Source organism: Bison bison, unplaced genomic scaffold, assembly GCF_000754665.1.
Source record: "Bison bison bison isolate TAMUID 2011002044 unplaced genomic scaffold, Bison_UMD1.0 scf7180017864371, whole genome shotgun sequence".
NCBI lineage: Eukaryota > Metazoa > Chordata > Mammalia > Artiodactyla > Bovidae > Bison > Bison bison.
In genome coordinates this window covers 14,548,341-14,568,211 of record NW_011494943.1, presented here as the reverse complement: position 1 = coordinate 14,568,211, position 19,871 = coordinate 14,548,341, and the positions used below count along the sequence as shown (strand labels likewise).

The following is a 19,871-nucleotide window of genomic DNA, read 5'->3' as shown; positions in this document are numbered from 1 at the left end:
TAAACAAAAATGCAAAAAATACAAAACGTCTTGCTGGGGTAGGTGGACAATGGTTTAGAATTAAGAATGAGATGTTGTTAGGGAATAAGGTGATGTAAACAGAACTGCTAGACCATCACCCGGGTTAATAAGGATAAGTCTTTTGTTCACTCACTGAGCAAATATTTACTGAGTTCCTATAACGTGCCAGGCTGTGTGCTAAGTATCAGTGTTGTCAGATGAATTGAGCCACAGACCTTCCAGAGCTTACCCAGGATGATGCAGACAAATGCTAAATCTTTTCAGTGACTGTTGACCTGTAGACAGAAGAGTGTGATGGGAACTGAAGTGTGGCCATGGGACTCTTCCTGGGAGGCTCCTAGAGGGAGATTTGGGACTTGGTCTTTAAGGACAATAGAGGTCTTCCAGTGACCAAGCAGAAAGAATATTCCAGGCAGAGTCCAGTGAGATGTTTGGAAGGGGCTGGAGTCAGGGTGAAGGTGTGTATGTGTGTGTGTGTGTGTGTGTGCAAGTGTGTGTGTGTGTGTGTGTGTGTGTGCATGTATGTGTGCTCAGTCATGTCCAACTCTTCGTGAGCCCATGGACTGTAGTCTGCCAGGCTCCTCTGTCCATGGAATTTTCTAGGCAAGAATACTGGAGTGGGTTGCCATGCCCTTCTCCGGGGGTTCTTCCTGACCCAGGGATCAAACCCAGGTCTCTTTCATCTCCTGCATTGGCAGGCGGGGTTTTTTTTGTTGTTGTTGTTTTTGACCAACTGAGCCACCAAGGAATAATGAAGCCCAGGAATAATGAAGTCAAATAGGTGCTTCTCCTACAGGTTAGTTGAAGGATGAATTGGAGCAGAGATGCTTGGGGAAGCCCTATGACATCCTGCTGTGAGGGCCAGAGTGAGGGTGTGATTGTAGAGATGAGATGACAGGACAGAGTCGGGAGTCCTGGCAGCACCTGGGTCTGAAAATGTGAACAGTGAGAGGTGATGGAAACCCACTTTCAAGCCAAAGACAAATGACTAATTCAATGATCTTGATGTCCACAAAATTATTGTGAGCCTCCAACATCACTCTATAGAACCACTCATAGTGAGGCTTGATAGCAACAGGGGAGTGGAGAATAGGCTGCAGAAGTGGGAAGGCTTGCATCACTTGAAGGTGGGGGAGTTGCCTGCCAGCCCTGGCACGGCTCCGGCAGCTCTACACGGAACAGGAGCACAGAGCATCAAACTAAGGGGATGGGAAGGGCCGGCCGAGCCTGACACTGTGCTTTCTTGGGCCAGGGAGCCTCGCCTTCTGATTGACTCACATACTCAGCGTGACTCAAACTTCTGATGTGGGATCAGCTACAATAATAGTATCCTGTGGTCCAAAGATGCCTCATGCCTCCCTAAAGTAGCCTGGTCCGAGGGGTTGGAGTGCTGCTCTAAGCCCTGAAATTGCCCTTATGTTTGCCACGTGGTCCCCGCTGCTCCCATGACCATACAACCATCTCTTTAACAGAGTTGATCATTGCATCATATTCTCATCGTCTATTTATGTCTGTGAAATTCTTCAAAGCTGCATAGGGCAGTTCCCTAGGTCCCCAAAGTTGCCCAGCACACAGAAGGTGCTCAATATATGTTGAACTGAGTACTGTTCTCTAATAAGATAATTATATTTTATCTAAAAAATATGTGCCATCAAAATATTTGCCATTATCAATAATAAACTAAATCGCTAGCAGGAGCCAACCTGGTATAGACCAGCAGAATCCAACACCTGCCAGTCACCCAGCTGGGTAGTTGGCAGCCTACCTATGATACTGGGGACTGTCGCTGTGACTGTATGGTCTCTATTGACACAGAGGGGGCTTTCAGTAAATGAGCAAATGAATGATGAATGAATGGACACTTTCACTTGGGAACCAAGAAGTGCTGACTCGCTCTGCCTCTGGAACACTGTCACCGATGCTCATCTGTTTATCCAACAAATATGTATTGAAAGCCTACTGCGTGCCAGGTACTGTTCAGCTGTTAGCAATCTTGCACCAGATAAAATAGATAATACCCTCACCACCTTAACATTCTACTGCCTAAAGACACACAATACACAGGGAGAGGCAGAGTACACTTTTTTTTCCTGGTAAAAGCTGTTTTGAAAAGTAAAGTCAGGTAGGGACTTCCCTGGCCATCCAGCGGTTAAGACCCTGTGCTTCTCACAGCACTGCTTATGATAGCCAGGACATGGAAGCAACCTAGATGTCTATCAGCAGATGAATGGATAAGAAAACTGTAGTACATTTACATAATGGAATATCACTCAGCCATTAAAAAGAATACATTTGAATCCGTTCTAATGAGGTAGATGAAACTGGACCCTCTTATACAGAGTGAAGTTAAGTCAGAAAGAAAAACACCAATACAGTATACTAACGCATATATGTGGAATTTAGAAAGATGGTAACAATGACCCTATATGTGAGACAGCAAAAGAGACACAGATGTATAGAACAGTCTTTTGGACTCTGTGGGAGAAGGCAAGGGTGGGGTGATCTGAGAGAATAGCATTGAAACTTGTATATTATCATATGTGAAACAGATCGCCAGTCCAGGTTTGACGCATGAGACAGGGTGTTCAGGGCTGGTACTGGGATGACCCTGAAGGATGGGGAGGGAGGTGGGAGGGGGGTTCAGGATGGGGAACACATGTACACCCATGGCTGATTCATGTCAATGTATGGCAAAAACCACTACAATATTGTAAAGAAATTAGCCTCCAATTAAACTAAAAAAAAAAAAAGACCCTGAGCTTCTGCTGCAGGGGGCATGGATTTGACCCTTGGTCAGGGATCTCACCCGCAGCAGGGCAACTAAGCCCATGCACTGCAACTAGAGAAGCCAGAGCGCAGCAATGAAGACTTGTGTGCTTGTGTGTGCTCTGTTGTGTCCAACTCCTTGTGACCCCATGGACTACAGCCCATCAGGCTCCTCTGTCCATGAGATTCTCCAGGCCAGAATACCGGAGTGGGTTGCCATTTTCTTCTCTGAGGAAGACTTAGTACAGCCCCCAAATTAAACTAAATAAGTAAATGAAAAGTAAAGCCAGGTAAAGAAGGAAGGCATCCAGGGAACTTTCTAAGTTCGTGGATTTGGAAATCTAACAGGCCGGGGGGTAACTCTTGCTCTGCCACTCAGCAATCCTGTAATCATTAGGTGACCTGACTTCTCAGCTCCAGTTTCTACATCCATAAAGCCAGCACCATAATACCTACCTTATGGCATAATTATGAGCTTGAAATGAAAATGTATGTAAACCAGGCAAAGAGTATTCAACAAAGAGGAACTTTGACTATTATTTTTGAGTCTAGTCTAGTCAAGACTATGGTTTTTCCTGTGGTCATGTATGGATAAGAGAGTTGGACTGTGAAGAAGGCTGAGCACCAAAGAATTGATGCTTTTGAACTGTGGTGTTGGAGAAGACTCTTGAGAGTCCCTTGGACTGCAAGGAGATCCAACCAGTCCATTCTGAAGGAGATCAGCCCTGGGATTTCTTTGGAAGGAATGATGCTAAAGCTGAAACTCCAGTACTTTGGCCACCTCATGTGAAGAGTTGACTCATTGGAAAAGACTCTGATGCTGAGAGGGATTGGGGGCAGGAGGAGAAGGGGACAACAGAGGATGAGATGGCTGGATGGCATCACCGACTCGATGAACGTGAGTTTGAGTGAACTCCGGGAGATGGTGATGGACAGGGAGGCCTGGTGTGCTGAGATTCATGGGGTTGCAAAGAGTCGGACATGACTGAGCGACTGAACTGAACTGAACTGAACTGAATGCTTTCTTGCTCCTGACCCTGTCTTAGGACCTCCACAGGGATATAGAGATCTAGCACAGTACTGGGCACAAAGGCAAGAAAAATGCGACATAATAATAGAAACAGCAGCTAACATTGGCCGAGTACTTACTCGGTATGCAGCTCTGTAGGAAAGGTGATGGATGGCATTTAGTCCCTATAACAGTCCTGCAGTGCTATCATCACTCCAATGGCAGAATTGTGGTAAGGAGACGGTCAGTCACTCACTCAAGGTCACAGATGTACTGAGTGGCCCGGCTGGGATCTGACTGGGCCCAGCCTGCAGCCTGAAACAACCATAGCGGACTGCTGACTTGCTCTGCACTGAATTTCTCCCCATGAGCACCACGGCCCTGCCTGAGCACATCCATTCAGACCGGTGGGAGCAGAAGAACCAGCTCTCACCGCCCAGCCCGGATTCTAGCACTGACACCTCGTGAGCCCGCCACCTGCCGACGCCCTCCAGCAACCCTACCTGTGACGTTGACCACGACGCTGCTGACTTTGGATATGCGGCTGGCTTCCACTTTGCAGGTGTAGTTGCCGTTGTGCTCTGTCGTGGCCATCACGGAGTACACGGCCTCACTGCTGAGGCTGTTGTGTGCGACGATCTCCCTGTCCTTCTGGATGATGATTTCCGGGAATGACTGGGCCTGGTGCGTCACCTGAACGGTGCACTTGACCTGAAGGTCGTCTCCTTCCATGACCTTTCCCTCAGGGATGATGTGGAACTTGGGATTCGAGAAGGATTCTACGAGAAGAGGACAGGCTGGTTGGACTCAGGTTAGAATCCGGGTGAGGAGAAAGGCCACTTCCCTCCCCTTTTCTGTGCTTTTGGAGGCCAATCAGTTCAACCTTTCCTCTCAAAAAACTTTCACCTAGGCTGCTCTGGTGCTCCCTCCCTCTTGCTCACTCTTGCATCTTCAGGCTTCTTCTTAATTTCATTTCTCTAACTTTGAGCTTCCCAAAGATCAAACCTACATCTCATCTGAAGAACATTTTTTAAATGACTTCAGAAATAATCACAGCAGTGAGAAGCAGACCCTTATCCTGCCCACCAAGGATTTTCTAGGTAACTCTCATACCACTTCATAGACCTCTGGCATTTCAGCCTAGATAGTCCCTTGCTTCCCAAAGTTCAGCTTCATGGAAATGAATTTTTAAATAATGCCATATGCCCCTGCAAAATGTTTTTTAGTCTATTCTATTTCTTTTTAAAAAATGCTGGTTGTGACTAACTAAATTGATTTCATGACTCATGCAGTTTGAAAAACACTGTTTTAATAAAATATGAGTCAGACATTAGGGATCGGACACCGTGAGGGAAGTAGAGCCAGGCCTTTGCTTCCACCAAAACACCCAGCAGAGCATAAGGGAGTATGTACACCAATTACAGCCAGGTAAAACACAGATAAGGACATTAAGAGAACGCCAACAGTAAATTTAAAGTGACCTACTACTTTAATATTTGTTAGTTAATTTTTTTTTTTTTTTTTTTACTGTAAAGTCATTTAAATTCACAATAAAAAGCTATCATTAAAAAAAAGAGGAGTTTGTTTTCCTAAGAGTCAAAAAAAGAGACAGCATCTTTTAGCACATTCAACAATATCCTCTGGGATAGCTTGATAATAACTAAAGATTTTTTCCTGACACCCAAACTCAATGTATCAGATCTAAATGCACAAGAGGAAAAAAAAAATTAAACCACAGAAACAGTAAAAGAAAACAGAGGTGCATTTTTTGCTTTAATAATCTTGGAGCATGGAGGAACTTTAGGTATGAATCACAAAACTGGATACCGTTAAAAAAAAAAAAGATGCATAAATTGATACCATAAGGAAAAAAGATGCATAACTTTGATTTTAACTAAAGATTGAAAGTTTTTTCATGGAAGTAAAAAATAAAGACAAGTGAAAAACTGGGTAAATTTTTGCACAGCACCTGACAAAGAGCTCATTCCTTTAATTTATAAAGGGCTCAAACAAATCAATCAGAAGCAGTAGGCAAATATGGGCAAAGTGTACGTGAATAGGAAGGCATGAAGGGATGTAAAAGCATACATGTACAAATGTAAAAAGCATACTCAACCTCACTAAAGACCAAAAAATACAAATCACAGTAGTGATATGCCCCTGTGCCTCAATTATAATAGACTGTCAAAAATAACAAAAATATTGGGAGCTCCCTGGCAGTCTAGTGGTTAACATTCGGTGCTTTCACTACTGTGGCCCAGGTTCAATCCCTGACTGAGGACTGAGATCCTGCAAGCTGCTCACAAGGCAGTCAATAAAAGAGAAAACATCAATAGAGAAAACATCAGTAATATACTGTGTTGATGAGGATGTGGGAAAATGAACACTTTCGATGGAAATGTTTTTCCTTTTGGAGGAGCGCATTGGTGATATTTTTCAATACCGAAAATGCACAAAACATTTGAATCAAAATTTGACACAGGGACTTCCCTGGTGGTCCAGTGGTTAAGAATCTGCCTGCCAAAGCAGGGGACATGGGTTCGATCCCTGGTCCAGGAAGATTCCACGTGCCACAGGGCAACTAAGCCCTTGTGTCACGATTACCGAAGCCTGTGTGCCCTAGCGCTCACGCTCTTCACCGAGAGAAGCCACCACCACGAGAAGCCTGCCCATCAGAACCAGAGTAGTTCCTACACCCTGAAACTAGAGAAACAAAGACCCAGCACAGCCAAAAATAAAGAAATAAATAATTCAATAGAAAAGAATTTGACACATAAAAAATAATAAAATAGGAAACTACAGAAGTTACAAGAATGTTTGCTGCAAGATTGTCTTAAGAGCAAACGAGTGGGGAAAAAAATGCCTAAATGTCCATCAACATAAGATGAGGCAGGGGACTGTCACTTTCTGAGATGGCCCACACTCTGTCTATGGAGTGTGTTCCCTCCCCGAATAAAACCTCCTTTCACTTTTAAAAAATAAATGAATTTTAAAAACTAAAATGAAATGAGCATATCCTTACAACAGGGTTCTAAGTTGTCACTAGAATGATAAAGATCTGTATTTCTTGATATGGACAAAAGTACATCTATACGGTATTTGTTAAGAAAAAGTTATAAGATAGAATGTTTGACAGGTCTCTCTCTCTTTTTTTTTGTAAAAACAAAGATAAACAAATCAAAAATGTGTGTGCACATGATGAATGAGTAAAATAAGTCTAGAAGAACAGACAAGGGACTTTTCTCTAAGTGCTGGTACTTACTGTGAAGAATTGTCACTTTATATAGTACCACATTTTCTTAAACTTTAACCCACACCATGAACTACAATAAAAAAATTTTTGTATATACATAATGCTATATATATACATATACACACATAATACTATACAGGAAATATTTACACATACAATATAGCATTATGTGCACACAATGGGCAAAAGCGAGGGCACCAAAAGCAGAAGTCCATTTTTTTTTTCTTAATTGCTGTTCTATTATTTTTTTGGCCACACCACAAGGCTTGCAGGATCTTAGTTCCCCGACCAGGGATTGAACCCGTGTCCCCCGCATTGGACGAGCAGATTCCCAAAACTGGACCACCAGGGAAGTCCCCTGACGATCACTTAACAAGCTGTAGGGCTCCAATCCTGAATACACTTGAGGCTTTCTGCGGTAAACTGTTCCTTCCCCTGCCTTCTTCCTGCTTCACACGTGCTCCCCTCTCAGGCCACTGGGAGCTGCTGGGTGCCTGACCTGGAGCCCTGAGCTCTCTGTCCTGGACACTCAGACCCTGGTTCCCCTCTGCTGTAGCCTTTCTCTCCTGAGAGCACTTCTCAGGCCGCCTCATCTGTTTCCTATTTGTCCAACGTCTCAGTGATGGAAGGATGGGTAGAAGGGGGAAATCCCTCGTCAAATGCAGGAGGCAAAAGCTGAGGGTCTACCCCCTCTTCCCCCTGGATCCCCTCCAGACCCCACTTCCTGATGTTTGATCCTCATGGTTTAAAGTCACGGTTCCCAAGCTGCAGGTCACACAAGATATTGTTTCAGTGAGCCTCAGCCAGTGCTTTAAGAAATGCAAATAGAATAGAAAGAAAAATAGCAAAATGCATCACGTATGAAGGTTAAGAATTGTTTGGAAATATATATGCGTATATAGTTAAATTGTGTCACAGTCAAAAAGTTTGAAAAATATCAAATGATTAAGAATAGTCTTGACAGAGAAGGAGAAATATGGTATGACATCTCCTGTATGTGGATTCTAAAAAGAAACACAAATGAACTTACTTACAAAACAGGAACAGACTCACAGACTTAGAGAATGTTGCAGGAGGGTGGGGAAGGATGAGGGGAAGGGATCGTTAGGGAGTTTGGGATGGACATGTACACACTGCTGTATTTAAAATGGATAACCAACAAGGACCTACCATATAGCACATGGAACTCTGCTCAGTGTTTTGTGGACCGGAGGGGAGTTTGGGGGAGAATGGATACATGTACACACATGGCTGAGTCCCTTCGCTGTTCCCCTGAAACTATCACAACACTGTGAATCACCTATACTCCAATAGAAAATAATAATAATAAACCAAGAACAGTCTTGAGCAGCAAAGGCCTGAGCCCTTTTCCAATTCTGGGCTCTTTCTCCCCAGACCAAATCAGCAAACCAGGAAGAATGATAGAAAGGAAGTAGGACTCTAACCCCGCACAGTGACCAGGTCACTCTGGATGGGTCTGGAGGACTCCACGTTGGACCCAGAAAAGATCTTCGCTTGACATTGGAAACGTATGGTACGGTCTTGCTCCTCAACTGTGAATTCCAGCGTCACAAAATTCTGGTTCTGAGAGGTTTTTTCTCTTTTTTTCTTGGCGCCCCTTATATTTAGTTCGAATTTTTCAATTGTGAAATGTACAGGAGCCTTTTCCTCTGGGACAGAACAGTTGACCACCACGACTCCACCTTCTATCACCTCCTTCTTGTCCAGCGTCACCCTGGGATCAGACACTCCTTCGGGGGAAGAGAAAGGTCATTAGTGTGTTTGCTCCAGCGGCCAAGCCACCTGTCAGCCTAGTCACTGGGGTTGACCCATCTGATGGTCCTTTTGCTCCCAGAACCTTGGTGCTACCTACCAGGTAAGTATTGAGTATGTATGTGCTGAGCACCACACCAGGTACTTTGGAAAAATATATAGACTATGTCTAAGATGTGGTTGATGCTTTCAAAGTTTATAATTCCACTGGGAAGTCAAGTCATCTCAACCAACATAGTTAAGAACAAAACAAAGGCTGCCAGTATTCATCAGTATTACTGTGGTGATTGTTGCAATATATTGAACGCCAACGACAAGCTAGGATTAACTTTCTACCCATGACTCCATTCTGTAATTCTTATAGTAAATCTCTGGGGAGGGCAGGAAAGAGAAAATTATGTCCAAGAGGTTCAAGGCTCACCCAGAAGCTTACAGCCTTCAAGCCCCAGAGCAACTGAGACTCACTCCCAGGTCTGTGTGACTTTACAGCCAGAGGCAGGGGGTGGTGCAGGGAGAGGAGGCAGGCGTGGCCTCAGTTTAAAAAGCAAAGCTGAAAATAACTAGGAATTAGAGTGCCTCACAGAGACAGTGACCGAGAGAGCAGTCGGGAAAGGAGGAGTCCCTCTTTGCCTGAGGAGTCAGAGAAGATCCTAGAAAGGAATAGGACCTGAGAGGATTCTTGGAGGAAGGAGGTTACTTGGACAGATGAAGTGAGATGGGGGCCAAAGACAGGCATTTCAGGGCCTCGGGATCTGCTTGTGCCAAGGGATATGAGTGGCTTTTCAGGAGGGCCGTCTAGAGCAGAGAAAGGGCTGGAGGGGAAAATACAGCAGGTGGTGAGCCGGGGTCGGATTAGAGGGAGCTGGGAGAGTCTGGCTGAGATGAGCTGTCCTGTCCAGGCCCCGGGGTCCAAAGGCCATGAATTCCATCTTGGAGTCAGATAGACTTGCTAGTATCCTAAACCTGCCTCTTCCTGAATATGCCACCTGCCCCTGTCACCCATGAATCTTTTTCCTTGACCCACCCAGGTCAGAGATGGAGAATGGATACATGTATATGTATGTCTGAATCCCTTCACTGTTCACCTAAAACTATCACAACCTTGTCAATCGGCTATACTCCAAATACAAAATGCTTTTGGTGTTTTTAAAAAAATTAATAAAAATACATTTTTTTTAAAAAAAAGGGAGAGACAGAGAGCTGTCCTCTTGGGGAGGAGATCTGCATGTGCTCCACCTCTGCTGTCACTTCTGGTGAAGGTGCTCCCCTGCCCCACACGAGATCCCCAGGAGAAGGGATCAAGGGATGGGATCATGTTGTACTCATTGTTGGGTCTTCATCAGAATGGGCGCTTGATAAATGGTTAATGAATGAATGGATTGTCTTTTGTCTGCCTCAAAGACCTCCTATCATAAAAAAGAGTTAGAGAGGCCAACTGTGGAGTCAGATAGATCTAAGTTCTGACTCTGGCTCTGTGTTTAATGTCACCAGACCACCCAACCTCTCTGAGCTCCAACATGGACACCTGTACACGGGAGGAACTAGGCTGATCTCTCAGTGCCATTGCAGGAGTAAAATGAAATGCATGTGACGTGCTCAGAACCGTTTATCTTGTCTTGTGAGGGCCTGAATAAGTGGTAGTTCTTATTACTGGAAGTAACAATGGTATGAATGACTGTTCTGATCACAGAAGTGAGCTCAAAGATGCAGAAATGACAGTTATGGCAGCAGCTGTCCAGGAAGAACGGGGCTGAATTCACAAACTGTGTCCATTAAATCATCCCAAGTTTCTGGCACATTTCTTTTCAACATCTATTTCCCAAAGTCTTGGCCTGCCACTCTTTCCTCATCACTCCTGTGAACACAGGGACCTGTTGGCTCCTCCCCTGTCCCCAGTGGAGACGCTGAAGTGCTGCTCTGCTTCCCTGTGGCCCCTGGTGATACATAGGGATGTCCGGCCGGTCATGCCTCGATGGTCCACGGGACACCCAGGATGTCCAGAGGACGAACTGGCCTGGAGGGTGACACAGTCATGTCCTCCTGTGTGAGCCTCAAAGCCTGACGGGAAGGTGGTCAGAGGTCATACACTTCTGAGAGGAAAATGCCCCCAAACACTTGCCCACTGGTTCTTCCTGTTTCCTGTTTGCTGAAAGGATTATTTCTTTCTAAGGATGGTCTGGCCAAGCACCTAGTACATGGTGGGCCATTCATTCATCCAACACTGGGTCACTTCCTCTGCTCCCCATTTAATCCTCAAAACAAGCAACATTCAAGGGTATGCAGAGATACCCAGTGATCTCGACTTTAGAGACAGGAAATGAAAACCTGCCTACAGAGGTCAGGGAAGTGGACCCAGGGGCACTCTGCTGGGAGAGCAACTTCTTTCTCAGCCTCTGCACTTCACTCTTATGCTATATCCCTTTTCTCTGTCCTTGGCACCATTTGGCCATCAAGATAATTCCTATGTGATCTTTTGTATCTGAACCCAGTGTCCATTTTCTGGGAGGCCGTCCCTAACCCCTCTAGGCTGAATTGTTTCTTCTCACCGCTGTGCTCCCAAGGCAGTCAGATCAAATGACTGTTGGACTGCAGTGATTTGTTAAATAAATCTCTTCCTTCCAGGACTGTAATTGCATCCAGAGCTAGGATTTGCCTGATGCATTTTCATGTTTAGCACCTATTTTTTTTTTTTCTTTCCTGACTTGCAACCTTGGGACATGCTTCTTGAGAGAGTAAGCCAATGAAAGAATGGATGGATGGAACTGTGTGACCCAAATTTCCCCCAATGATACATTTTTCTTGTTTCTCCATCTCTATTTCTACTTGCTCTTTTCAACTGGGTTTATTCCACAATCATTTATTGAGTGCCTACTATGAGCCAGATTTTTTTGAGATATATTTTAAGAAAAAAAGACTAAACACCACCTCTTTCCTCAGGATCTCACAGTCTGGAGAGCAACCAGATGTGTGAGAAAGTTGCATTATTGAGTGAAATAGTAATTGTAGCTTATTGGAAACTCATTATGTGCTGGAAACTGCCCTATCTTTACCAACACAGAATCTATTAATCCTCTCAGTAACTCCCTGAGGTAGTATTATTATCTTCATTTCACTGATGAGAATTTTAAAGTGTAGAGAAGGTAAGGGACTTGTCCAGACCAAAACTAGGCAGAGGAACTGAAGAATCCAGTGTCAACATACAGCGTCCTGACCTTTATACAAATACCACTGAATGCAGAGAGGGACAAGAGCTATAAGGACCAGGACCCTGGGGGAGATCAATTTTGTTTGGGAAAAGTGTCAGAGAAGAGTTGAGTGTTCAAGGAGATAGTTCATGAGGAGAGGAGATGAAGAGGGAGTTCTAGGGAGGGCAGATAGCATGTGCAAAGGCAAGTGAAGTGAAGTGAAAGTCGCTCACTGTTTGTGACCCCATGGACTATGCAGCCCATGGAATTCTCTAAGCCAGAATACTGGAGTGGGTAGCCGTTCCCTTCTCCAGTGGATCTTCCCAACCCAGGGATTGAACCCAGGTCTCCTGCATTGCAGGCGGATTCTTTACCAGCTGAGCCACAAGGAAAGCCCATGCAAAGGCAAGGAGGTAAGGAAAAGCCTGGTGTATCAGGAGCGTGTCTACTGCTTGCATGTCCAGGTTGGGAAAACGTCAAGCACACAAGTGAGAAGGGTGGTGGGTTGGCAGGGAGGTCCAGCGTGTCGTGACTCATTCAGTCACTCTTCTGGCCACAGCACGTGTTCGTGATCCACCCTCCCAAACCGTGTTCTTTTGCAGGCTCTCACCTTTCACCCACACCTCATACTCTGGCGTCGTCTTCTCCTTGTTGTTCAGGATCACGGTGCATTTGTATCTCCCTGAGTCACAGACCCGGACGTGGGGAATCAAATAACTCTCTGTGTTCCTCCTGGAGGAGACGTTGTGAAGCAGCACATCATCCTTGTAGAACAGCACCTGGTGCAGAGGCTTGACCCGCGAGGTGGTGCTGACATCCACGAGGCACTGCAGTGTCAGGTTCTCCCCGTTTCGCACCGTGCTGTCCGGCAGGATCTGCATGTGGATGCTGTTGATGGTGAAGGCTAAGGGCCGAGGGGGAGGAGAGCAGAACCACCCATCTGTTATCTCAGGAACAACATCACCATCATCATCAGATGGGTATCATCACCTCCTGCACAACAGAGCGTCCGGAGGTCCCAAGCGGGTGATGACTATGTGCGGTGGGTCAAGCACAGGGCATTTGGTACTAAGTGGCTCATATTCCCACCATGACAAGGTGGCAGGCTTCAGAGTGTGACAACTAAAACATGTCCACGAGATGTGTGCGGCCAGTGAGCCGCCGCATCGTGGCCCTGGAGAGAGCCTAGGATTGGGGCAAAGGAACTTGCAAGTCTTGGGTCATCACTTACTGTGTGACCTTGGGTGATTAACCTCCCTGAATTCAACTGCCTCATCTCTAAAATGAGCTTACAACACGTACATAGTAGGTTGTTGTAAGACAGAAGAGTAGAAAGCACCCAGCACAGTGCCTGGCACACAGTAATTGTGGGATAAGTGATGGCTACCACTGTTGAAATCACATGGCGACACGCAAGAAATGCTCCGCCACCCTCCTCCCCAACCCCTCCACCCCCAACCCCCCATCCCCCACCCTAGCCTGACCAAATTAGCACAGTCTCAGCTGATGTTTTCTAGCTGATGGAATCAGAAACCTTACCAGATGAGTGAGAACTTGAAACCACATTTTCTCATGGATCTTGCTTCCCTTTTTCACTTTGACTGCTAAGAAGTACAAGCCCCAAATTTTACCTGTAGCAACCTTTGGGATGCATTTTTCTGTGCTTAAACAGTCATAGTTTTATTGTACTGCCTTAATTTTCTTCTCACTCTGATTTCCTTATTTTATCCTATTGAACAGTAATATACATAATTTTTATAAGTGGTCCCAAATCATTTTGCAGACAGCAAAAGGTATAACCAGGTAGCTAGCCAGAGATATGGCAAAAAACAAAATTGTCATTCTTTCTCTCTCTTTTCATAACATCAAATCTTTTTTGAACAACTTAGAATTTAACTTCAACATGTCCCAGGTTTTAACTGAATAGAACAGTCCATCCTTGTACCTTTATTTCTGAGCATCTTAACAAAAAATGGCATCTAATTAGTCATGAGATGAAACAAGGTGATTGTTCAGATGCATTTCTTACAGCATTAATCTTCAGAACTCCCTCTTTTGTCTTTCAGGTCCTGGTCTGAGAAGCCTATTGGGTGAGCGCTCAGAACAGAAGTCTCTTTTAACCATGTTATTTTCCCATCAACTAATACATTCCCTGCCAAGGTAAGGACAGGTACGTCTCCCTACTCCTTCAGTACCTTCTTTATTTTAAGTCATGCTGTTTAGTACAGTGATTCTATCAGGAGATAGTAGAGAGCAGGGGATGAGTGCAGAGTCAGACTTCCTGGACCAAATCCCATCTCTGAACACAACCTGTGTGGCTTTAGGTAAGTTACTGAGCTTCTCTGAGCCCCAGTTTGCTTATCCATACAATGGACATTGTTGTTTAGTGGCTAAGTCATGTCTGATTCTTTTGCGATCCCATGGACTGTAGCCCAACAGACTCTTCTGTCCATAGGATTTACCAGACCAGAATACTGGAGTGGGTTGCCGTTTCCTTCTCCAAGGGATCTTCCCGACCCAGGGATCAAACCTGAGTTTCCTACTTGGCAGGCCTATTCTTTACCACTGAGCCACCAAGGGAAGTCACAATGGACATAATAATAGTAAGTGTAAATGAGAAGCTGAGCTTAAGTCCTTGGAGCACAGTTCCTGGCACAAAGTGCTTTTGAAATGATAACTAGATTCTGTCAGTCACAGGAATAAAACCAGCTGTTGAGTCTTGTGCTCTCTAAACCTCTTTCTTGAAGTCATTTCTAGCAAATTTTTTTCAGGGGAAAAACAAAACAGGGTTTCACTCGTGGCTCAATGGTAAAGAGTCCCCCTAACAAAGCAGGAAACATAGGTTCGATACCTGATCTGGATCCGGGAAGATCCCACATGTGATGAAGCAACTAAACCCATGGGCCACAACTACCGAGCCTGAGCTTTAGAGCCCGGGAGCCACAACTCCCGAGCCTCTGTGCCCTAGAGTCCGTGCGTTTCAACGAGAGAAGCTACCACAACTAAAGAGGAGCCCCCATTCACCAAAACTAGAGAAAACCCCTCGCAGCAATGAAGACCCAGCACAGCCAAATAAATAATTTAAAAAAAAAACAAAAAACAAAATATTTTTAAATTTCTAAGGTGAATTACAACAACTTCTCCAGACCCCTGGTGTTGGGCTACTTTACTGTCATCATCTGAATGAAATGCACACCCATGCCTGATACACTGGGACACAGAACTGGGACCAGGAAGAAAGAGTTGGACACACCTGGTCCCAACCCCTGGTCCTACAGCCTTTAGCTGGGTGTCACTGGGAGTCATCTAACCCTTCCAGGACACCACCTCTCCTCCTATAAAGAAGGAACACTAATACTTGCCTTCCCTGGTATTTTCATCTCAAACAATGAATGACCAAACCAAGTGGCTGAGAGCACTGAAGGGCAGGTCCGCTTTGCCCAGTGCCTGGCCCCTGATTGACATCTCCTTCCCACTTCCTCAGCATCACTCATTCAGCAGATACTGGAGGTGCCGTCTCTGTGCCAGGCATGCACCCAATGCTGGGGGCTCAGAGAAGGGTGGGACTGGCACAGTTTCTGCCCACCTGGGGCTCACGGTCTATGCTTCACCACTCGTTCCCACTCCAGGTCTTCCAGCCTCAGTGCCAGCCCTGTCAGAGTCTCCTCCAGCCCTAGGGCGCTCTACCATTGTCTAACCACTTAATAGCAAACTCGGCTAAAGCATTGGGTAGTTGGTTTTTCGAGAGGAGGACGTTCACTAACATAAGGCTCTTCCACCACCTTGTTTTTCTAAGCAAACCTAACACACATCTGCTTAATAAATTAACTCAGCTGATTTGCTGGTAGGGATCTCACACTTCCACAGCCAGCCAGCGGGAGCAGACAAGGAATAAGAAGGGAAGGCAGGACAGAAGAAGGGGAAGCATTTATAAAATGTATCAAGATACAAATCCCAGCTCATTGACTTGACGCAACAGACCAGCAGCCTCAGTTATATCACCATGACCACCACCTCTACAAACACCCTTCCGGTTTCCAGTCTTCAAGAGGGCCCCCAGTGAGCCCTGCCTTCTACTGTCACACCCGCCAGTGGGCTCCTCCCACATCGGACCAGGTTGGTCTCAGGAACAACAACATTGCAGAAGTGCTAGCAGGTCACTTTTGAGATTAGTTTGTAATTGCATTTTTCCTCTTGACTACCCTCTCCTCTTCTGGGATCACTCAATTCTGCGCAAAGCCAGCTGCCATGTCATGAGCCTCCCTCTGCAGAGACCCACATGGTGAGGAATGGCCTCATGCGTGGGCTTAAAGGCAGAATCCACAGCATCAGACAAGCCCTCAGGTAAACCATAACCCTGACCAATATTTTACCTGCAACTTCCAGACAAACCTTGAGTCAGCACCACCCAGCTAAGCCATTCCCAGACTCCTGCCCCTCAGAAACTGCGTGAGATGATAAATTATCTTAAACCACTGAGTTTTGGGATAATTTGTTAAGGAGTAATAGGTAACAAATACACCACACAACCTTCAAAAATCTCTATCTGATTCTTAAGACACATGTGTGCTCAGTCTCTCAGTCGTGTCCAAATCTTTGCAACACTTTGGACGGTAGCCCACCAGTCTCCCCTGTCTGTGGGATTTCCCAGGCAAGAATACTGGAGTGGGTTGCCATTTCCCTCTCCAGGGGATCTTCCTGACCCAGGGATGGAACCCGTATCTCCTGCATCTTCTGCATTGGCAAGCGGATTCTTTATAGCTGAGCCACCGGGGATGCGATCATTAAGATAATATGGAAAATAATATCCTCTTTGTGAATAAACTTTCCAGGAGCAGCCAAACTAGATTACTGTGTGTAGGGCTCATTATTTATACAACAGAGTGATTGCTATAACCCAGGCCTCCCCGAGGTTCACAGAGAGGTGTTAGGGGACCCATGAACCACCTCCAATTATATGCAAGTGTGTGTCTTTCTGGAGAGAGGACACCAAAGGTTCAGAACTGTGATGAAAGGACACGGTTGAGAAGTGAAGTGTTAGTTGCTCAGTCGTGTCCAGCTCTTGGCAACCCCATGGACTGTAGCCCCACTCCGCGGGACCAGAGCGCCAAGGCCCCACACCCTAAAACAAAGGGCCCTGCTTCCTGCCACCTCAGGCCAGTGGTCAGCGGATACTGATGCTCTGGGGAAGATGAGGCATCTTGACTCAGTCAGCTCCTCAGCCCTCCACCTGGAAATGACTCAGAAAGAAGTGGGTGGCTGGGGGTGGATGGTAGAGGAGGAGGGACTGTCCACCACTATCAGGAAAATACAGGGAGCCACAAAGCACGGAGGCCCTGGTGACCCGTGATGCTCAGCATGGAGTGTGCTGACCCAGCTCCCCTGAATCTCAGGCACCTGCAAGTTCAGTTCGAGTCTCTTTCAGGAAAACATTTCCTGAGCCCCTGGTGCCAGGTGCTGGGATCACAAGGTGAATGAGAAAGCAGCCCTGTTGTCCTGGGTTGTGCAGGCTGGTGGGGACCCAGACAGCTGGAGTAAGTGGTGTAAGGCCAGGAGGAAGGGGAGTCCAGGAGAGGCCAAGGCAAGTCTGAAGGAAGTGACCCCGGAACTGAGCCTTAGGCCAGGACAGAAGGGATGGGTGGGGGACTCGGGGCAGGAGAACAGCGTGTACCAGAGCACAGGGGCAGGAGAAATCAATGAATTCCGGGCACAGGTGCTTATAGGAACCGGAGTGTGGGGGCAGGTAGGAGGCGCCAGCACAGAGGGCTTTGTCCACCATGCTGACCCGCTGGGCCCTGTCCTCAGGGTCTTGGGAGGGGTGGGGGGTAGCAGGATGACAGAACTTTAGAAAGATCACTGTGGGCTGGAAGGGGAGGCTGTAACTACGTGCATGAAGGTTCAGGTGAAAGCTGATGCAGCCTGAGCTCGGGCAGACGCAGTGGGCCGAGGGGTGGGGATGGGCTCGAGAAGTGTTTACTGGATGCAGAAGGACTTCGCTTTTTTGAGGGTGAAGAAAATGTTCTGGAGCTGGACAGTGGTGATGTTTGTACAACATTACGAGCGTACTGCAAGTACATGGGTTCCATCCCTGGTGAGGGAACTAAGATCCTACACGTTATGCAGTGCAGCCAAAACAGTATAAAATAATATTTGTTATGTGTATTTGACCGGTTTGATTGGCCATGGGGATCGAGGTAAAGCGTAGAAGATAAGGTTCCTGGATTAGGTGCCTGGGCGGGAGGATAGAGACGCAATGGACTAAAGGAGACAAGGCCAGACAGAGATAAGGGCGGGACACAGTCCTGGTGCTGCAGCTGGTTTGAGGGACCCTGAGGGATGACTAGGAGGAAATGTCAGCCATGGCCTCGGAGGAAGCCTGACCATCAGTGAAGCAGCCAGAGCTGGAGTGGAACTGAAGGGTGGGCACGTGGAGGTGTGTGTTGGGGGAGGGAGGAGGAGATGAGCTTCAGCGAGGATCGGCCTCTGGGAAAGTCCAAATCTCCCTGGGGAAAAAGTCCAAGTCTCCCCATCAGAAAGGTGGGAGAACACCAGGGAAGAGGGTTTACAAGGCCAAAGAAAGAGGCTTTGTGCAAACACTGGGGTCCTAAAGGCGAAGGTCTGGAAGTGTTCACGGCATTTGGCATCTCCTCTTAGTGAGGATTCAGGAGGTGTAGGGGCCAAAGCCAGACCTACACCTGGTAGGGTCGACTGAGAGGTGAGGAAGCAGAGAAGTGATTAGAAACCAGGCTTCAGAGGATTTCCCTGATGGTCCAGTGGTTAACACTCCACGCTTCCACTGCAGAGGGCATGGGTTCAGTGCCCGGTCAGGGAACTAAGATTCCAAATACCAAGCAGCCCCAAAATAAAGAAATAAATAATTAAATTAAAGAAACAAGGCTTCAGAGAAGTTTGACTGAGGAAGGGATTAGATAGATAGGGGGACAGAAGATAAATGGGGGGGGGTTTGTTTATGATTTTTCTTTTTCCTAAAATAAAGTGTTACTAATCACATTTGTAGACTGAAAGAGCCACAAAGGCAGGGGTAGCTACTAAAAGTGGGGCAGGGGGATCAGTCAGAGACAGCGTGAGATTCTGGAGGAGGGGGTGATGCCAGGGATGGGCTCAGAGCCCAGGTGGGCCAGCTGGCCCTACCCAGCTGCGGGGTAGACATGGCCTCTGAAGCCAGGAGGGAAGCTGGGAGGACGGGTGGGGAGGCAGATAAGCCTGAAGCCGGGGCAGGGCGGGAAGTGGAGGGAGTTCCCTCCAGACAGCCTTGTATTCTAGGTGAAGAGGGAGCTGAGGTCATCTCCTGAGACTGGCTGGCTGGGGGTGGGTGGGGGCCTGAGGTAAAAGGAGAGGAAGGGCCAGGGCCGACCAAGCACCTCAATCATGGACCAGGCTGGCCGGTCATGCACATGGTCCTGGGTGGTCTAAGGAATGGTAGACCTGAGTCCCAGGCCCCCCACCTGGCTCTGCCATCAGCCAGCTGTGACCCTGAACAGGCACCTTATGTAAAATAGGATGGAGGCCTGAGGAGGCAGTCGGAGAGCCTAAGGTCTTCCCCAAAGTTACAAAGACCTTTCTCTGGGAAACCCGGGCAAGGAGTCATTGACTTCCCCCTGACTGTGAGAGTCCTATACCAAGGTCACAGGATAAACATCTCTGGGACTGACCAAGCCCCACTGCAACTGTTGCCATGAGCCTCTGGATCTAAACTGGTCAGTTCCCTGACCCAGTATTAGGTAAAATACCCACCCTATCTGATGTGAAGAGCTGACTCATTTGAAAAGACCCTGATGCTGGGAAAGATTGAAGGCAGGAGGAGAAGGGGACCACAGAGGATGAGATGGTTGGATGGCCTCAC

The 19,871-nt window shown here is 46.8% G+C and overlaps 1 protein-coding gene across 4 annotated transcripts in view; it reads right to left on the bottom strand.

Moving 5' to 3' along the window:
• The window catches only part of PECAM1 (platelet/endothelial cell adhesion molecule 1), a 109,625-nt gene that overhangs the window by 40,195 nt on the left and 49,559 nt on the right, over positions 1 to 19,871 (bottom strand). For all 4 annotated transcript variants that reach the window (XM_010856412.1, XM_010856413.1, XM_010856411.1 and 1 more), the window contains 3 exons: positions 12,618 to 12,911; positions 8,495 to 8,800; positions 4,300 to 4,575 (listed from right to left, as the gene is read on the bottom strand). In XM_010856412.1, the coding sequence (XP_010854714.1) occupies positions 4,300 to 4,575; positions 8,495 to 8,800; positions 12,618 to 12,911 (876 nt within the window). The remainder of the gene's footprint in view (positions 1 to 4,299; positions 4,576 to 8,494; positions 8,801 to 12,617; positions 12,912 to 19,871) is intronic.